The sequence below is a fragment of the Amphiura filiformis genome, chromosome 12 (genome assembly GCF_039555335.1).
Source record: "Amphiura filiformis chromosome 12, Afil_fr2py, whole genome shotgun sequence".
Lineage (NCBI taxonomy): Eukaryota > Metazoa > Echinodermata > Ophiuroidea > Amphilepidida > Amphiuridae > Amphiura > Amphiura filiformis.
In genome coordinates this window covers 61,592,020-61,607,761 of record NC_092639.1, presented here as the reverse complement: position 1 = coordinate 61,607,761, position 15,742 = coordinate 61,592,020, and the positions used below count along the sequence as shown (strand labels likewise).

The 15,742-nt window shown below is 37.5% G+C and overlaps 1 protein-coding gene across 1 annotated transcript in view; it reads right to left on the bottom strand.

The window, feature by feature from the left end:
- Positions 1 to 15,742, bottom strand: part of LOC140166980 (uncharacterized) — a 185,802-nt gene that overhangs the window by 66,337 nt on the left and 103,723 nt on the right. The window contains exons 57-69 of the mRNA XM_072190462.1: positions 14,077 to 14,343; positions 13,124 to 13,411; positions 12,310 to 12,570; positions 11,616 to 11,930; positions 10,988 to 11,157; positions 10,280 to 10,379; positions 9,758 to 9,855; positions 9,012 to 9,192; positions 7,718 to 8,017; positions 7,202 to 7,471; positions 5,776 to 6,099; positions 4,584 to 4,856; positions 3,314 to 3,438 (exon numbers count right to left, since the gene is read on the bottom strand). Of these exons, the coding sequence (XP_072046563.1) occupies positions 3,314 to 3,438; positions 4,584 to 4,856; positions 5,776 to 6,099; positions 7,202 to 7,471; positions 7,718 to 8,017; positions 9,012 to 9,192; positions 9,758 to 9,855; positions 10,280 to 10,379; positions 10,988 to 11,157; positions 11,616 to 11,930; positions 12,310 to 12,570; positions 13,124 to 13,411; positions 14,077 to 14,343 (2,972 nt within the window). The remainder of the gene's footprint in view (positions 1 to 3,313; positions 3,439 to 4,583; positions 4,857 to 5,775; positions 6,100 to 7,201; positions 7,472 to 7,717; positions 8,018 to 9,011; positions 9,193 to 9,757; positions 9,856 to 10,279; positions 10,380 to 10,987; positions 11,158 to 11,615; positions 11,931 to 12,309; positions 12,571 to 13,123; positions 13,412 to 14,076; positions 14,344 to 15,742) is intronic.

The following is a 15,742-nucleotide window of genomic DNA, read 5'->3' as shown; positions in this document are numbered from 1 at the left end:
ATAGGTTCAAATTGCAAGCAGCTTAATCACGAAGCTCACGTGGCCGAGTGGTTAAGGCATAGGTCTTGTAAACATGAGGTCCTGGGTTCGATTTCGGCGGTATTACTTTTTCTGTTTCATTTATTATTTGCGACGGTGAACCTGGTGAAAATATTTGTTTATTATAAATACATGAAGTATACATTTTTGATTTATTTTTTCTGCCTTTCTTTCTTCCTTTCTTTCTCTGTTTGATTAATTAATTTAATTATTTCTTTCTTTCTTTCCCAAAAGCCCCAAATGAAATACTTTCCGATTTAAATGTGATCTTATAATAGTCCTACAAACCCCCTCCGCCCTACCCCACATACATCCACGCCCAACACCTGCACGCACACACCCCACATTATACACACACCCCATACACAAAAATGTGAAGCACAAATCTGCTGAAGATAGTTGTTACATCATGTCAAAAACAAGTTAATGCTATCTACTGAAGATAGTCGTAGTTTATTATTGACTTCCTTACAATCTTAACGTACATGCGGTTTTAGTATTTAATTAAAACTCATTTTTCTGTTTTGTAACGCTCGTTCACCTATCTGACAAGTGATATGAAGGTGAACTTTAAATATTAATTTCAAAAATAAATTAAACAACTCGGAATCATGCAGCTTAGAGCCGTGATACGATTTCTCGGTTTTGAGATATAGCATAAAAATTTCATTAAATGCGTGTATGTTAGGGTATGGGGTGTTTCAGTATCCACTTCCTGAACCAACCAATTTCTTTATCAACAATTGTATTATGATTCCTAAGTACATGGTCTACTTCCAAATCCTGTGAAATATGAAGATCATACAACATTCTGTTTTTGAGTTATGGGACAAAACGACATTTTAGAGCAGTTTAGAGCTATAATTGCGAAATGTGTGTATTTTAGCATAGGGGGTGATTGCAGTGACCACTTCCTAAAGAAACCAATTTCTTTATCAACAATTTTGTTATGATTCCAAAGCATATAATCCACTCTCAAATCGTGTGCAATGAGAAGCTCATCGACATTCCGCTTTTGAGTTATGAGACAAAACGAAATTTAGATGAAATATTTTGCATTCGGCAGAGACAATCTCTGAAAAAAAGTCCTTGGAACGCTTGGTACACTCTGTCGAAATTCGTGCAGAATTTCATATGATCATGGAAATGACGTATATTTTGCCTGGGAACAAGCATGACATCTACAACAATGATTTACCCTTCCCTCTCCCCATCAATCAATGTTGGAACACATTGGGAACCGCTGAAGACTTTGGTATTTCTCAACATTGCACGGGGGAGAGGGGGTGACAGTTTTCCGTTATTTACACGCAAGCGTTCCAAGACTATTTTCGTTGATTGTAGGTTATTGTAATCATTTTGTCAAGCAACAATTTTGCACAATAAAACCTAAAGCCTCTCAGCTTGAACTAAGTAAACAACAAAATCACATTAATCCAACACGGATTGTTATGTGGGGACATCTCATCCAAATCAAAAACTTCAGGCCAACAACATTGATCAGTATAAGTAATAGAGCAAAAGCATGTCAATCTTTCATCCAAGAGACATGTTGAAAAGAAGCTAGAGGAGTTAATTATGCTTCAGAAAATATTAATATGAGTGTTTCTGCTTCGACAACACTGCAGCTATTTTACGTTTTAAAGGCAAAAGTGTTAAGGAAAGCAAAGCCTAAATAAAGCTATAATATGCTATGCTAAATACCGTATTCTTTCTAACTAACGAATCTTATGAATGCCCCCATCTTTTTCAAAGAAAAAGTGATTGAAATGCACAAGATTGCATGCCATAGCATGTAAATAAACTGTTATGTCATGAGCGCAAAATTTCATGGATAAATCCTATTCTAACTTACATTTCCATCCAATTCATCACCACATTATAGTGGAATGTACATATATTTAGCTAAATAAATCACATTATTGCATAAAAATGCACTTGCAGATCTAATTTTGTAGTACAGTTACTACAGTGGAGCTGTGTTAACACAAAATTGTCAGGGCCTTGGACTTTAATTTATGTTAACATGATTTTGTGTTATCAGGTCAATATAATGTACAAAGTATAGGCTTGGAACTCAAAAAACATTTTGTGTTATCAGCAATTTTGTATTAACAGATTTTTTGTTAACACGTTCCCACTTTATTTTGCGAGTTCCGGAAGTCATATTTTGCGAGTTTTTTTCATTGAAAATGCACTTCTAATAAACACCTCTTTTTAAAAATGTTACGACCCCGGGCATTAATTACAGGGAATATGGTACATAATAGTCTGATGATACCTTCAAAGTCAAAGAAGATCATGTTAAAAGGTCAGTAAACTATAGTAGTAACCATGGCTAAAAATGGCTTTGTACTGCAACATAGCCTCTACAGTCAGTACAATACAAAGGGACAGTTTAAAGTTATCTTTGGTTTGTCAGTTTGAGAAAAACACACTGTACTGCAAATAATTTGATAACTTCACCCCTACAGTACAATACAAAGGGATGGTTTAAAGTTATCTTTGGTTCATCAGTATGAGTAAAACACACTGTACTGCAACTAATTTGATAACATCGCCTCTACAGTCAGTGCAATACAAAGGGACAGTTTAAAGTTATCTTTGGTTTGTCAGTTTGAGAAAAACACACTGTACTGCAAATAATTTGATAACTTCACCCTCTACAGTACAATACAAAGGGATGGTTTAAAGTTATCTTTGGTTCATCAGTATGAGTAAAACACACTGTACTGCAACTAATTTGATAACATCGCCCTCTACAGTCAGTGCAATACAAAGGACAGTTTAAAGTTATCTTTGGTTTGTCAGTTTGAGAAAAACACACTGTACTGCAAATAATTTGATAACTTCACCCTCTACAGTACAATACAAAGGGATGGTTTAAAGTTATCTTTGGTTCATCAGTATGAGTAAAACACACTGTACTGCAACTAATTTGATAACATCGCCCTCTACAGTCAGTGCAATACAAAGGGACAGTTTAAAGTTATCTTTGGTTTGTCAGTTTGAGAAAAACACACTGTACTGCAAATAATTTGATAACTTCACCCTCTACAGTACAATACAAAGGGATGGTTTAAAGTTATCTTTGGTTCATCAGTATGAGTAAAACACACTGTACTGCAAATAATTTGATAACATCGCCCTCTATACAGTACAATACAAAGGGATAGTTTGTATGTATCTTTGGTTCACCAGTATAAGAGAAACACACCTTTGTGCACTTTGATCACCCTATATATCTCTTAATTTTCCACTCCATATCACAAACCTGTGGATCTGGGTGGATACAGAAACCGAAGAACTCGCTGCGACCTTGAAACACAGCTGGCCATGCAACATCGAAACCAGTATCGGTAGTGCGACTGAAAACGAGATCAGTAGGTGATGCAGGAACTGAAGAATAAGATAAATATAAATGCATTTTATTACAATATTCTTATTTACTAGCCATACAGTTGAAATCCATACACCCCAAGGACGACCCACACTTGTGGCAACCCTGTGTGTGGCATGATGTTTGGTAATCATGCACATGTTATAGTGTGTTTTGTCTCAAGTTGAATGTTAATGCCATATTGGATCTCACAGTGGCAGATTCATATCAGAGCATTTACGCAGTTGAATTGCCAGTGGATGGACAGATCACCCTTCTACATGTATGTCTACACCCAGTAGGATTAGGTTAACATGCACTATTTGAAAATCCAACATGGTGTTGCTCTCAACTTTAGACACTAAAGGATAACATTTTTACCACTTCTCTCTAACAATTAATCCCTGTTCAACCATTATTATGTTTTGATGAATCCAAGTGTGTGAAAATAATGGATCCAACACATAATAATGATAAAATTGGATGCTTTATGCCAAATATTTATTGGTCTAGGTATGAATCGAGCAGCAGGTCTTTGCACAGCTAAAACCTTTTGGATGTTACATTTCGTGTGGGGATCCCAAATGTTACTGCAAAACTTGATGTGCGGGTGAACCAGAGTCTTATAAGCCTGAAGTTTCACTTTCTTAGGTGCTGAGCCCAAATTACGATGCAGGAAGCCAATCACGCCATTAGCCTTGGAAACTGCTTTGTCTACATGGGTTTTTTTATCACTGCAAATTTACATAACCTGCAATAGATTCATCAGGATTGTCCATTAAAATTATGTAAAATGTTTTTAAACAAATAAAAAAAAAAGACATTTTTGCCGGCTGCTTCCTATTGGTAGCTGCCATAGATGGTGATGTCAGTAACTGATCATATTATGTGTGCAGAAGGAAGTAGCTTACCACAATCCCTGTTGGGTGTATTAGCCTGCTCCTCTTTCTTATGAATATTGATTCCTTTATGTGTCTTCTACTGGTAACTACTTCCTTCCGCACATATATGATCAGTTACTGACAGCAGCCGATGACATAGGTCAAAGCTGATCATTCAATTTGAGAAAGTGCTGTGTTACAGCACAAAACATCATTGAGGTATGCCAACATCACCTTGATTTGGATTTGTTTAAGAACATTTTATTCCAATTTACATAACTTACTGGTAAACTGACGCAATGTTGAAGTGTACAATTCAGTGTTGTCAATACTTTGAACAGTAAGCTGTATGGTGTACAACTGTCCAGGTGTCAGACCTTCAAGCTCCCATCTTCTCTCTTGTGCATTGTCAAAGATACGGAATGTTGGGGTTAGACCCGCTGGACTGTACTGCAGCAGATAGTTGCTGAAGAATCCTAAAGGTGGGTTCCAGGTAACCTCAATGGTGTTGGTGTCTACATAGACAACATGAAGGTCATCCAGATAACCACGTGGCACTGTCCAAAAAGAACACCATTAATTGAGTTAGTGTAGTTACAATATAACAGAGAGACACATAAACTATATAATTGTTACAGAGTGAATGGAATATTGATGAAGAGATCTTCCTTCTGTAGTGGAGTAAAATAGGCTAGGGCATACCGGCGGCCCTTTATGAGCCAAGGAGGGCAAACTTTCAACATTGACCTGCTTCTAAAATGACTTTACCGGGACAAATATACATGAGGCTTTAAAGCTGAAATGGGTCAAAATAGTAAAACCAGGCCAACGGAAGATGCACATTACAGCTTTTGGTTAATTTTTTCCCGGTATTTCGAGCTAGGAGGGATACCTTGCTCCTCCTGTCCCCCTGGTCATTATGCCTCTGAAATTGGCTTAATAAAGAGAGACAGATAATTGATATTACAATCTATGCATAATTATCTGAAACTGCCATCTGCAAAATATGTTTACTATCGGTACAACATATAGGTGTCTACAGTAAATTGCATGGTTTTAATTTTGCTCTTGTAAAATGATTCCAAAAGATATTAATTTTTTACTTTTGCCGAGATGCCTCCAAAATTGATTAAAACATGAAATTATTCTCACAAGGTCCTCTTCCACCCTGTTTCTTCTGCCTTATCACTTGCAGAATATGAGTTATTCCAGTTGAAATCCATACACCACTATGGAAGGCATGACCTTAGTCTCCCACAAATGGGTGTAGATTCCAAATGGAGTCACCCATTCAGGGTAACCCATTTGAAATTCACTCTTCCTGTGTGGAAAATTAAGGTAATGTTTTCCATAGGGGGTGTATGGATTTCAAGTTGACACAGTACACTTTTTACACAAAAAAACTGCTGATAGAGTATGCATAATTTATACTGCCTCTTGATGAAAAAATAAATACAACTCGATGCATCCACTTACATGTCTCAACAACAATACTTGCTGGAGAAGTGATTGCATTATCGTCATCATCCACAGCAACCAGCGATATGTGATATTTACGTCCTGGATATAATCCTCTCAGCGTAATACTCGGACAAGCAGATTGAGGGCTGAACTCTATTGCGATCACGTCACCTGCACCACGGTAATCCGAGTAACTTCGCACATATAGGTAGTAGCCTTTAACATCTTCAATGATTTGCTGTTGACCATTTGGTAATTGGTCAACAGCTGGTGGCCAGTACAAGAAAACTGAGTTTGTAGTCTCCTGGATTGCTTTGAAGGATTGTACCTGAAGTTTCACTGAAAAACAGAAAAAATGCACTTGCTTCAGAAAATGCTGCACATGTTCCTTAAAGTAGAATTTTGTGGTTCTCAGCTTGTGTGGTTTTTGATGCAAGTGGCGACCACAATGCCTCCACATTCATGCATGTTGTTGTAAAACATTCGTAAGAAAACATTTGAAAGAAATTATTTTTGAATTTTTTTTGTTGAAAATATGAACATTAGCTCATTATCATAATAACAAATATACAAGTTAGACCCAAAACAAACTTTGAAAGAAACAATTATTGGAATTTTTTGTCGCAAACATGTTTATCATAATCTAACCATAGCATACCTATTCTAGAATATCTGAAGTCTATTCACCTATCCAGCATCCGGATGGATGGAGGGCTAAATGTAGTGCCAAAATATAAAATTAGCTCATTATCATAACATCCAGACATTGTAAAAACAGTATGCCTTGCGGAGGCATAAAATTTTTCATATTATGAGAATTTTTGCTCTATAAACTCATGAGCATTTTGGCCTTTCATTATACAGAGATTGGTTAATTACATGATATAATTATCCAAATAACCAATCAAAATAAAGCTTTCAAAACTCTCAGCACTTTTAAGCTAAATCCTTTCAGCCCTACCAACTGTTTTTACCATGTCTCTGATTGGCTTTATGAATGATATACTGCTCTATGTAACCAATTAAATAGGCTGATAATTTAGCTGGTATTGAGAGGAGAGGGGGGCAGGCATTTTTGGCAAGCCATTTTGAACTTAGACCACAGATAATTATTGCACAGCCTCTTATACATTTGTTATCTTAGGATTTGATTGTTTCTAATGTTTTTTTTTAATATCATAAAAAATTTGCGGCATGATGGAATCATCAACTGGGGCGGAAAAGTGCCCCAAAATGACTAGGGTAATCAACACAAGTCAAGTAAAACCAGAGGTCCAAGCCACATACTCTATGACTGAAATAGAATGTCCCCCTTCACAGCCCCTTTGAAAGCAAGCTTGTGTTGTCACCCCAGAGGAAGCCTGCCTGGTCAAGCAAAACTTTTTGGTTTAAAAGCTTAACTACTGATAATCAATAATTAATTGGCAGCCATATTACTCACATGTGTTCACAGTTGCAATTGCAACATTCAATACTTCACCGACCGCGCCCACAGCGCTGACGGTAATCCGGTAAGGTGCATCAAGTCTAAGGCTATGGAGACGAGCCAGTCGGATCTCATCAGCTTCAACAACAGGATCGGTGATGAAACCCTCATCAGGTACGTAGCTGACTTCATAGCGGGCCAATGCCGGGGATTCATGGGGACCCCATGTGATCTGAATCGTGGTATCTGTGACTTCTAGAGTCTGCATAATAAATGGAAATGGAGCTGAAAAAAAGAACAGAAAAATAGTAAAAATTCACTTAAAGGTAAGTTGCCCAGCCAACTGACAGAACAGAACAGGACAGAAAATGTAATGTAATGTATTGTAACGCAACGTAACATAACAAAAGGAAAGGAAAGGAAGATAAAATTGAGAAAAAAGAAAGGATAAAGAAAGAAATGTAGGACATTTTTTAAGAGAAACAAAACCAAAATGAAATAAAATGCTGGCAATGAGTTGACAGTACCAACCTGTTGTTTCAGTGACTGACACAGCCACACTCAAAGTCTCATCAAGTCCAGCTTTGCCACGCAGACTATGCACCATAAATACGTAATCAGTATAGGGTATGAGGTTAGATATTGTTACCACAAATTGATTGTGAGATAACAAAATTGGACTATCTGGCACCCCGGTATCATCAGGACGGTATTCTACCAAGAAATAATCATAATCATCTCTACTTGGTGCATCCCATTGAAGAGTTGCATTGTGAGGACCAAAGCTGCTGACCAACACATTTCTTGGTGGGGGGACCATTGGGTCTGTGTCTGTAAATTAGAATAAGAAAATTAGCAACAAAATATAATGTTATAGAGGGTATTCAATACTACTTCACTCATGACAGAGTCACATATATTATAATACAAATAAGCAAGTGGCAGGTATTAATGGTTGTGAAATAAATCTAGAGACCTGTCCATCAGTCATTTTAAGCTATCTTAGAACTGTCCTCCAATATGGCTGCCATTTAAATGGTTATTCCATACGGGTTGGTTTATTAAATAGGGTCTATTGCATATTGTTATGATTGGGCTATTCCAGTTGAAACCCATATACCCCCTATCAAAGACATGACCTTAATCTTCAACACAGGGGGTGTAGATTTTAAATGGAGTCATCCATTCAGGTAACCCCATTACAAATTCACACTCCCTGTATGGAAGATTAAGGTCATGTATTCCATAGGGGGTGTATGGATTTCAACTGGAATAGCCCATTTTTGCTGAATAACAATTTACTATAACCTGTCCCTGTCCAACATATCGTCGCTCGGAAGACATACCAGCGAATTACCAATTTTTGACAAAATGAGATATGTTAAGCTTCATAATCTATGTATTAAGCTCTACATTTTGACAACCTTTAGAGACACACCTTTAGAGTTATTAATTATGTTTGGCATATCTCACTCAACTGGGAAAACTGTGTAAAACATTTCCCACGTTTATGTGATGTGATCATGCAAAATCATTTGGAAGTCAGACATTTTAGTTTGCAGATAAAGGGAAAATGTTTCAGTATTTCCTATGTAATTCCTTTGTTTTTGTAATAAATAAACTTCAAATAATTTTCTAACAATTATAGATGATAGAAACATGGGGTGTTCATTGAAATCAAGTTGTTAGAAATATAAAAAGGTGAAATTTGATTTGATCCGACTTCAAACTGATCTATACAGCCTTACTACCTGGGTAACATGTCAAAGATTAACAGTCCTAATAACCCAAAATAGGACAATAATTTTTCATTCTTTACAATCACCTGTTTCTACAACAAGTGCAAGCTTCTGACTCGTCGATCTTTCAGCGCCCTCGCCAATGAATGATGCCACGCTAAAGATGTAAGCGGTTTCAGGAAGCAGAGATTCTATGGTGGAGTCGGTAAAAGAGACATGTACATCATAGGATTTGGACTCTTGATCTTTGGCGTTGTAGTAACAAACCTAAAGACAATAGAAGGAAATCAACTTTTTGTCATCAATTATGAATGTGGAAATGACAAGAAAACATGTCACAAACCGCACTTTGTGTGCCTTTGTAAATATCAAGGAAACGCTCATGAGAAACAGTGGACACAAAGGCACTGTGGTCACACATACCTCCTGGGTGGTTGACAAAATAGTATAAACATTGTTTGCAGTTGCGGTGTAGGGTGAGTTTGCATTAAGTGGCAACAACTCTAACAGTCTGTGATAGGGAGAATAAAACTCAAAGTTTGTCTACAGTAAGACAATAAGAACTCCAACTGGTGAATTGCTCCGTGGTGCTTGCATGGTCATGTTTGTGTTTGATACTGTATTTTGGATTACTTGTGATTATAGGTGATATATCATATTGCAAAGGATTCTGGGAAGGGTACATTCTTTTCTCTGCGGTGTTCTCTGTCGGACAACTATTAGAATATTCTGATATAAGCATCACAAACAGCATGCATGGATAGTAATAGTATCATATCCAATGTAAATGGTTAATCAATTGCCAAAGGGACAGTACTGTGTTAACCCTTACCTCGTAACCATCCACTCCTGTAGCAGATGGCCAGGATAGTATGATGCTATCATGACCAATGTGCGATGCCCTCAAGAAACCAAAGAAAGATATTGGACCTGTGTGATAAAAAAAAAGTGATTGAAATCACATTTTAAATTTTAAAGGTGAACTCAAGTTTTCTAAATATGTTCTAAATTTCTTAATCACATTACAAAATCAATACCTATCCCATACTCTGATCAGCTTGTAATAGGTAGGACTTATAATAAAATGGATTGATATGGAATGGCGTACATACAACTGAACGCAGCACCTACGCAAACTGCGCTTTACGTATCGTGTGACTGGCGTGCACTTTTGTGAATTGCTTCTGACTTTATTAACTCGTGCAGTGACAAACACCAGTAATTCTTGCCTATTACGAACTAATATCCAAATTCACCTACTCAAGAGATACAGCATGTGGACAGACAGATGGCTAATTTCAGCACAAAATATAAAAATTAGCTCATTATCAGAATAGAAATGCAAATTACTTACGTGTCCTGAGTGACTTCTTGTCCAAGTATGAACTGGAACTTGAAGCTGATACTGTGACAGTGTACAAGGTCCCTGGGGTCAGATTCATGAAGGTATAGGTCTGGTAACAATAAGATACAAGTCAGTCAAATCCATGAGAGATTGAATCAAGAGTAGACACATGTTAGCTATCATGTTCTGATGTAACATTTCTTTTGTAAGAACATTGATTTATCTTGGTATTTGTATTATGATCTGCTACCTTGGTATGTGCTCTACCCATTGGTGGAGGGATTACTCAGTGCAAATCACCAAAAGTCACAAAATGGGCCACATTTGGTTTATCAATGACTCCCTTTTCTAGACCAATTTTGATATATGGATGGGTAATTTTTTCAGAAAAATGGCCCGTTTTTGCTTAACTTAAAGCTAAACTTAATTGTCCTTAAATTTCAGGAAAATGTAAAAACTTTGCTAATTTGCATTATATTTGGCCTAAAATTTTGACTTCTGGCATGACGGGTCCCAATTACTTGGTATATAGATGGGGACGCTTTCAAATTCCAAGCAGTCCACTTTCAAATTCCTACCCAAACTTGAGTACCCCCCCCTCCCCATGCTCTAAAAGCAGTAACCCAAAATAAGATCTTTACTGAACCGTTTTGATCGAATCCAATATGCCTCATTTTCAACTCACTCCAACACTTTTCCAATTCCTCCCCTACTCACCCTAGCATCACTAGAAGGCACTGTGACCTGCTCTTTAACCTGTGATGTTCCAGATGAGGTCTCGTATGAAATTGTTACTGTATAGTCTACATCTTCAGCATCAGCCCAGTATACTTCTATGGAGGTTGCTGTGTATTCTCCAAATGAGATCTGACCTGCAGGTGCTGGAGCTGTAACAGCCATGCAATCAAAATAGTAGGCCATATTAAAGCAAAAAAAAAGCATGTATAAACCTGCCGATTGTGTTTGGTTTACGGTGCGCATTGTCTTGGAGAAATCGAATTGGTTTTTTTTTTACAAAAATACCCCAAAATGTCGGTAAAACTTTTTTTAAAGCATTTGTTGGTAGAATTGTGATTAACACTTTACATCAGTGAACAAATTTTAAATAATCATTCCTCATGAGTATAGTTTTGAAATTCACCTTCCCTGGACATCCATAGTGGCTGCCATGGACTTGTGCCAGGTCCCATTATTGTGTAGTGTGCATATAGTGGAATTCACAAAAATCTATCTTGTCCGAGGATATGTTATACACTTCTACTTGCCCGCTGGCCTAAATTGGACAATTTGCCAGGTTTGCAACTAGCCCACCAGCATTTTAAGTTGTCCATTCTCAAGTACTTACGCGTTGTTAGAGAGGTAGTCACCGGCTCACTCAAGCTTGTTCCTGACAGCGTGTATATTGTTATCACATAAAAGGTATCAGGACACAGCCCAGTCAAAAGAATCTCTGGGCATGCCTCAAATGGCACAATGTACTCTAGCTCTACAGGGTTGCCAGTTCCAGCACCTGCAGTAGCAGGTGTTGCCAGAATATGCACAGCTTCAACGATGGCATTAGACAACATGTCAGATGGAATGTCAAAAGCGATGACGACAGTTTGTGCTTGATCAGTTAATGGGGTGACTGTGAGCATATCAATTGGAATTGCAGGTGGTTCTGGTGGTGGAGGAAAAGAGAAATAATGATTAAACCATTAACAAATTGGTTTCACTAGACCATGCATAACTTCAAGGTGCATTCAATATTTGTCACTTGTAAACCAACCAAATGACCATGACTTTGAGGCTTTAAGGGTAATACCAAAAATTCTACGGCCCAAATTGAACTACATGTATAGTATTCATTGCATTCATTTTAAAGCTTCCAAGACATGGGCAAATATTAGCACGCTATTTGTGATATACTTTCTTTAACATAATTTGAGCAAATGTTTACTCAAAATTGCCAAAAATATCATCCAAAATTATTACATTTTTCCTTGTTTTAGAGGGATCAGCCGCCTGTTAATATAAAAATGACTTTAAAGTATACTTACGCAAGGTATAACATGTTTTTGTAATCAAACCTCTCTCCCCATCTGCAGAAACAATATTCAACACCAAATTGTACTGCTGTCCAGATGTTAAACCAGTCAGTTGCACAATACGCTGGGCAGTGCTGGGCACAAAAATTGATGACGGACGATCACCATTCTCTGGAGAGTGGTGCAGCTCATACAAAAGGAAATCAGCATCAATGGATGGCCAAGAAACATTTAAGGTGTTGCCTAATTGGGTTACCAGTAGCGTCTCAATGTCTGGAATTAAAAGGTTGGGGAAAATTAAACTTAAAATGTTGGCACACATGAAGATGAAAGAAAAAAACACACATTAATACAACTTCCTAACAATTAAAATAGGCACTCAGCTAAATTTGAACCGGCAACCTTTGGATCCCATGACCAATGATTTGGTCAATAAGCCAAAAGTACTAAATGTTAGATTAAATCTATGATGTCATGGGTTCAATAGTATGAAATTCATTTCTTACAATCAAAATCAACAATGTAACACCCTCAATGTTATTGCAGTTCTGGCGTATCAAAGTGATGTCATAAGGTCTCTTATTAATGTTTTTCAAAGTGTTTTTTTCCAAAATATGTATCCAAAAATACATATATAATGGATTTTGTTATAGAAGAATACACAGCTCAATAGTTGTTGTGCTTCAGATCTTGATAATTTTCAAACAGTTGCATAAAAGATACAACAATAATTATCCCTAGTTTGCTTGGGAAAAATCAAGTGATATTTTTATTAAAGAATTTTTAAAAACTTCAAATAAACTTTGATGCATGTACATGTACACACCTGTGTACACCACAGTAACTGCTGCATCACTGACTTCTTGCAGTTCGCCCCCGGCAACAGTCTCCACACGGAACTCATAACCAGTCTCTGCATCCAAACTCTTTAAGGTGTATGTCAATGCCTGGCCAGGATAGACGTTAACTGCCAGTACAGGATCTTGACCGGGTGGGTCAGTCTTTCTGTAGTATACTCTATATACATCAGCTTGGCCGTCTGCGGGGTCCCATGCAATGGTTATTGAGCACTGGAATGAGACCACTTCTCTCAGATTTTGTGGGCGACAAGCATCTGTGGATTTTGAATGGACAATAACATGCAAATTGGATCCGAGTATATAAGCCATGTTTCTTCAATGGTAAGCCTACACATAGCATATTGTGTCTACATCAGCACTACACTACCAGATTCCTATTGCTGACACTTCCAGAGGTACCCTGCGCACCCAGCTACTTCCTGTATGAGTACTCACATTGGAATCACAAATTATTGATCAATTGATCTCCAATAATCAATCTAATCAAGCGATTAGAATTCACCTAGAAATTAGAAATCGATCAATCTATTATTTTTAACAAAAATAAAGCCTAGAAAAATATTATCTTTAGCCCCAATATTTGAGACTCTGACACACACACAAGTGTGGTAAAAATTCAGCGCCCAAACTTTTGGTTGTTTACAAAGAGGGCTATGAGCCAATCAAAGACATGGTAAGAATAGTCAGTAGGACTGAAGGGATTGAACTTAAAATTGCTAAGATATTTAAAATATCTATTTTGATTGGTTACTCAGATGATTATATCATGTAATTAACCAATCAAGGGCACTGTCAGAAAGGTAGTAGTGCCCATGGAGATATTGTGGCAGATGTATTTGTTTTACTAGTTTTAATCATTTAATTATACGGTAGTAAAAATCCCAATCAACTTGAAATTATTATCATCCCACAAACTTACTGGTCCTAAATCGTTCTGTTCCAAGTTCTTGAGCTCCCAAGACATTGACTTCCAGATCGTACAGTGTTCCAGGTTGTAGATTTCTGAAGCAGTACTCCAATGTGGCAACATCGATGTCAAATCGTTGGACTTGAGGCACAGCATTGTCGACATCTGTTATACTCAGCTCGAAATGCGTAGCAACATCAGAATTTGTGCCGCCCCATTTGAAGCAAACATAGTCCTTGTAAACATCAGTGATTTGAACTTGGGCAGGGTTCAGGTCATCTGAAAATAATTTTAGAAAAAGATGATTTATAGTTTGTTAAACTTGTAGTAGCCTGAATTCTTTGCAGGTATATTAATTATTCATAACCTCATTAATAAACGAGATGTGTGCGATCCAATCACATTTAGTTATTTGTGAAAACGTGAACGCAAATCAAGGTCATAAAATATCTCACAATTGACCGCAAAATGCATAATTGTTCGAAAGTAAATATTAATAACCTCTGCGAGTGCCATATTGTGCGTACCATCCATACATATATACAGCCATACAGCTGGAAAAGTGATTATATAATCTCCTACTTTGAGGCGAGACAAAAAAACCATCATACCTGCCAACCCTAAAACCTAAAAAATAGGGACATTTCTGAATTTCCTACACACCAATCCGACAAGCCTTTACTGTATTTAGCCCTCTATTGACGGAACCACAGCTGTACCAGTGCGGGAGATTTAATTTGTTCAATCAATTCATGATCGTGTATTAAAAATCACTGTTGTGTACAATTTTGTATGGTACACTAACAAGTAATTGATGGAACCCCCGGCCTTAGGACACCGCAGTTTTACGTTAGGGACACCACAGTAATGGCCAAGTTGGATTGTTGGATTGGTGTATACATTACTATAGTCATATTTTTACCAAAATAGGGACACATGGTCAAATGGCTCTTTTATGCTTTTTGTTTCAGTAAAAATAGAGACAGTTGGCAGGTATGCTTATTTAAGGCAATAGTTGAGATTTTTTTTAATTTGATTTGTTCAGGTTTTGACAACCCTGGATAACCCAAGAAAGCCTCTATTGAAGCTTATTTCCATTGGGGTCCATTTGAACACTGGGACGGGTTGGGGACAGTCAGGGGTTTTCAAAACTGGCTGCGAGATACATGCACAGGTATGGCTCTCTGCACACGGGACCGACGGCTTAACGTCCCCTCCGAAGGACAGAGTACTTTCATGATTCATTTATCCAATTCTAAATGAACCATGGGGAGAGCGGAAGTCTGAATTTAATCTACAAAGGTTGCCAATTAATTTCAGACTTTTTTTTTCCAAGTCAATATCCCAGCAAATCGCCACCGCCGCGAATTGAACCCGGGACCTCATGCACTAAAGGCAAGTACCCTAAAGTCCCTAACCATTGCGCCACCCTCTCCCTATCCAATGTTCCTCTAGACAGCCTTTTCTTTCATTTCTCTCCACACAGGCAAGCATCCTTAGTGGATTTAAATCCTGGCTTGAGGAATTTGCTTGAGCCTGGTCCCATCAAAAGTGTGTGTCTGGTCAGACTGACTGGTTATAAAAATAAGCTTTTTTCTTAGTTCTTAGATCAATTTGAATATATGTGACGTGTCATGTCAAAACCAGACACTTTTGGGCAGGATCGTAAATGGAGAAA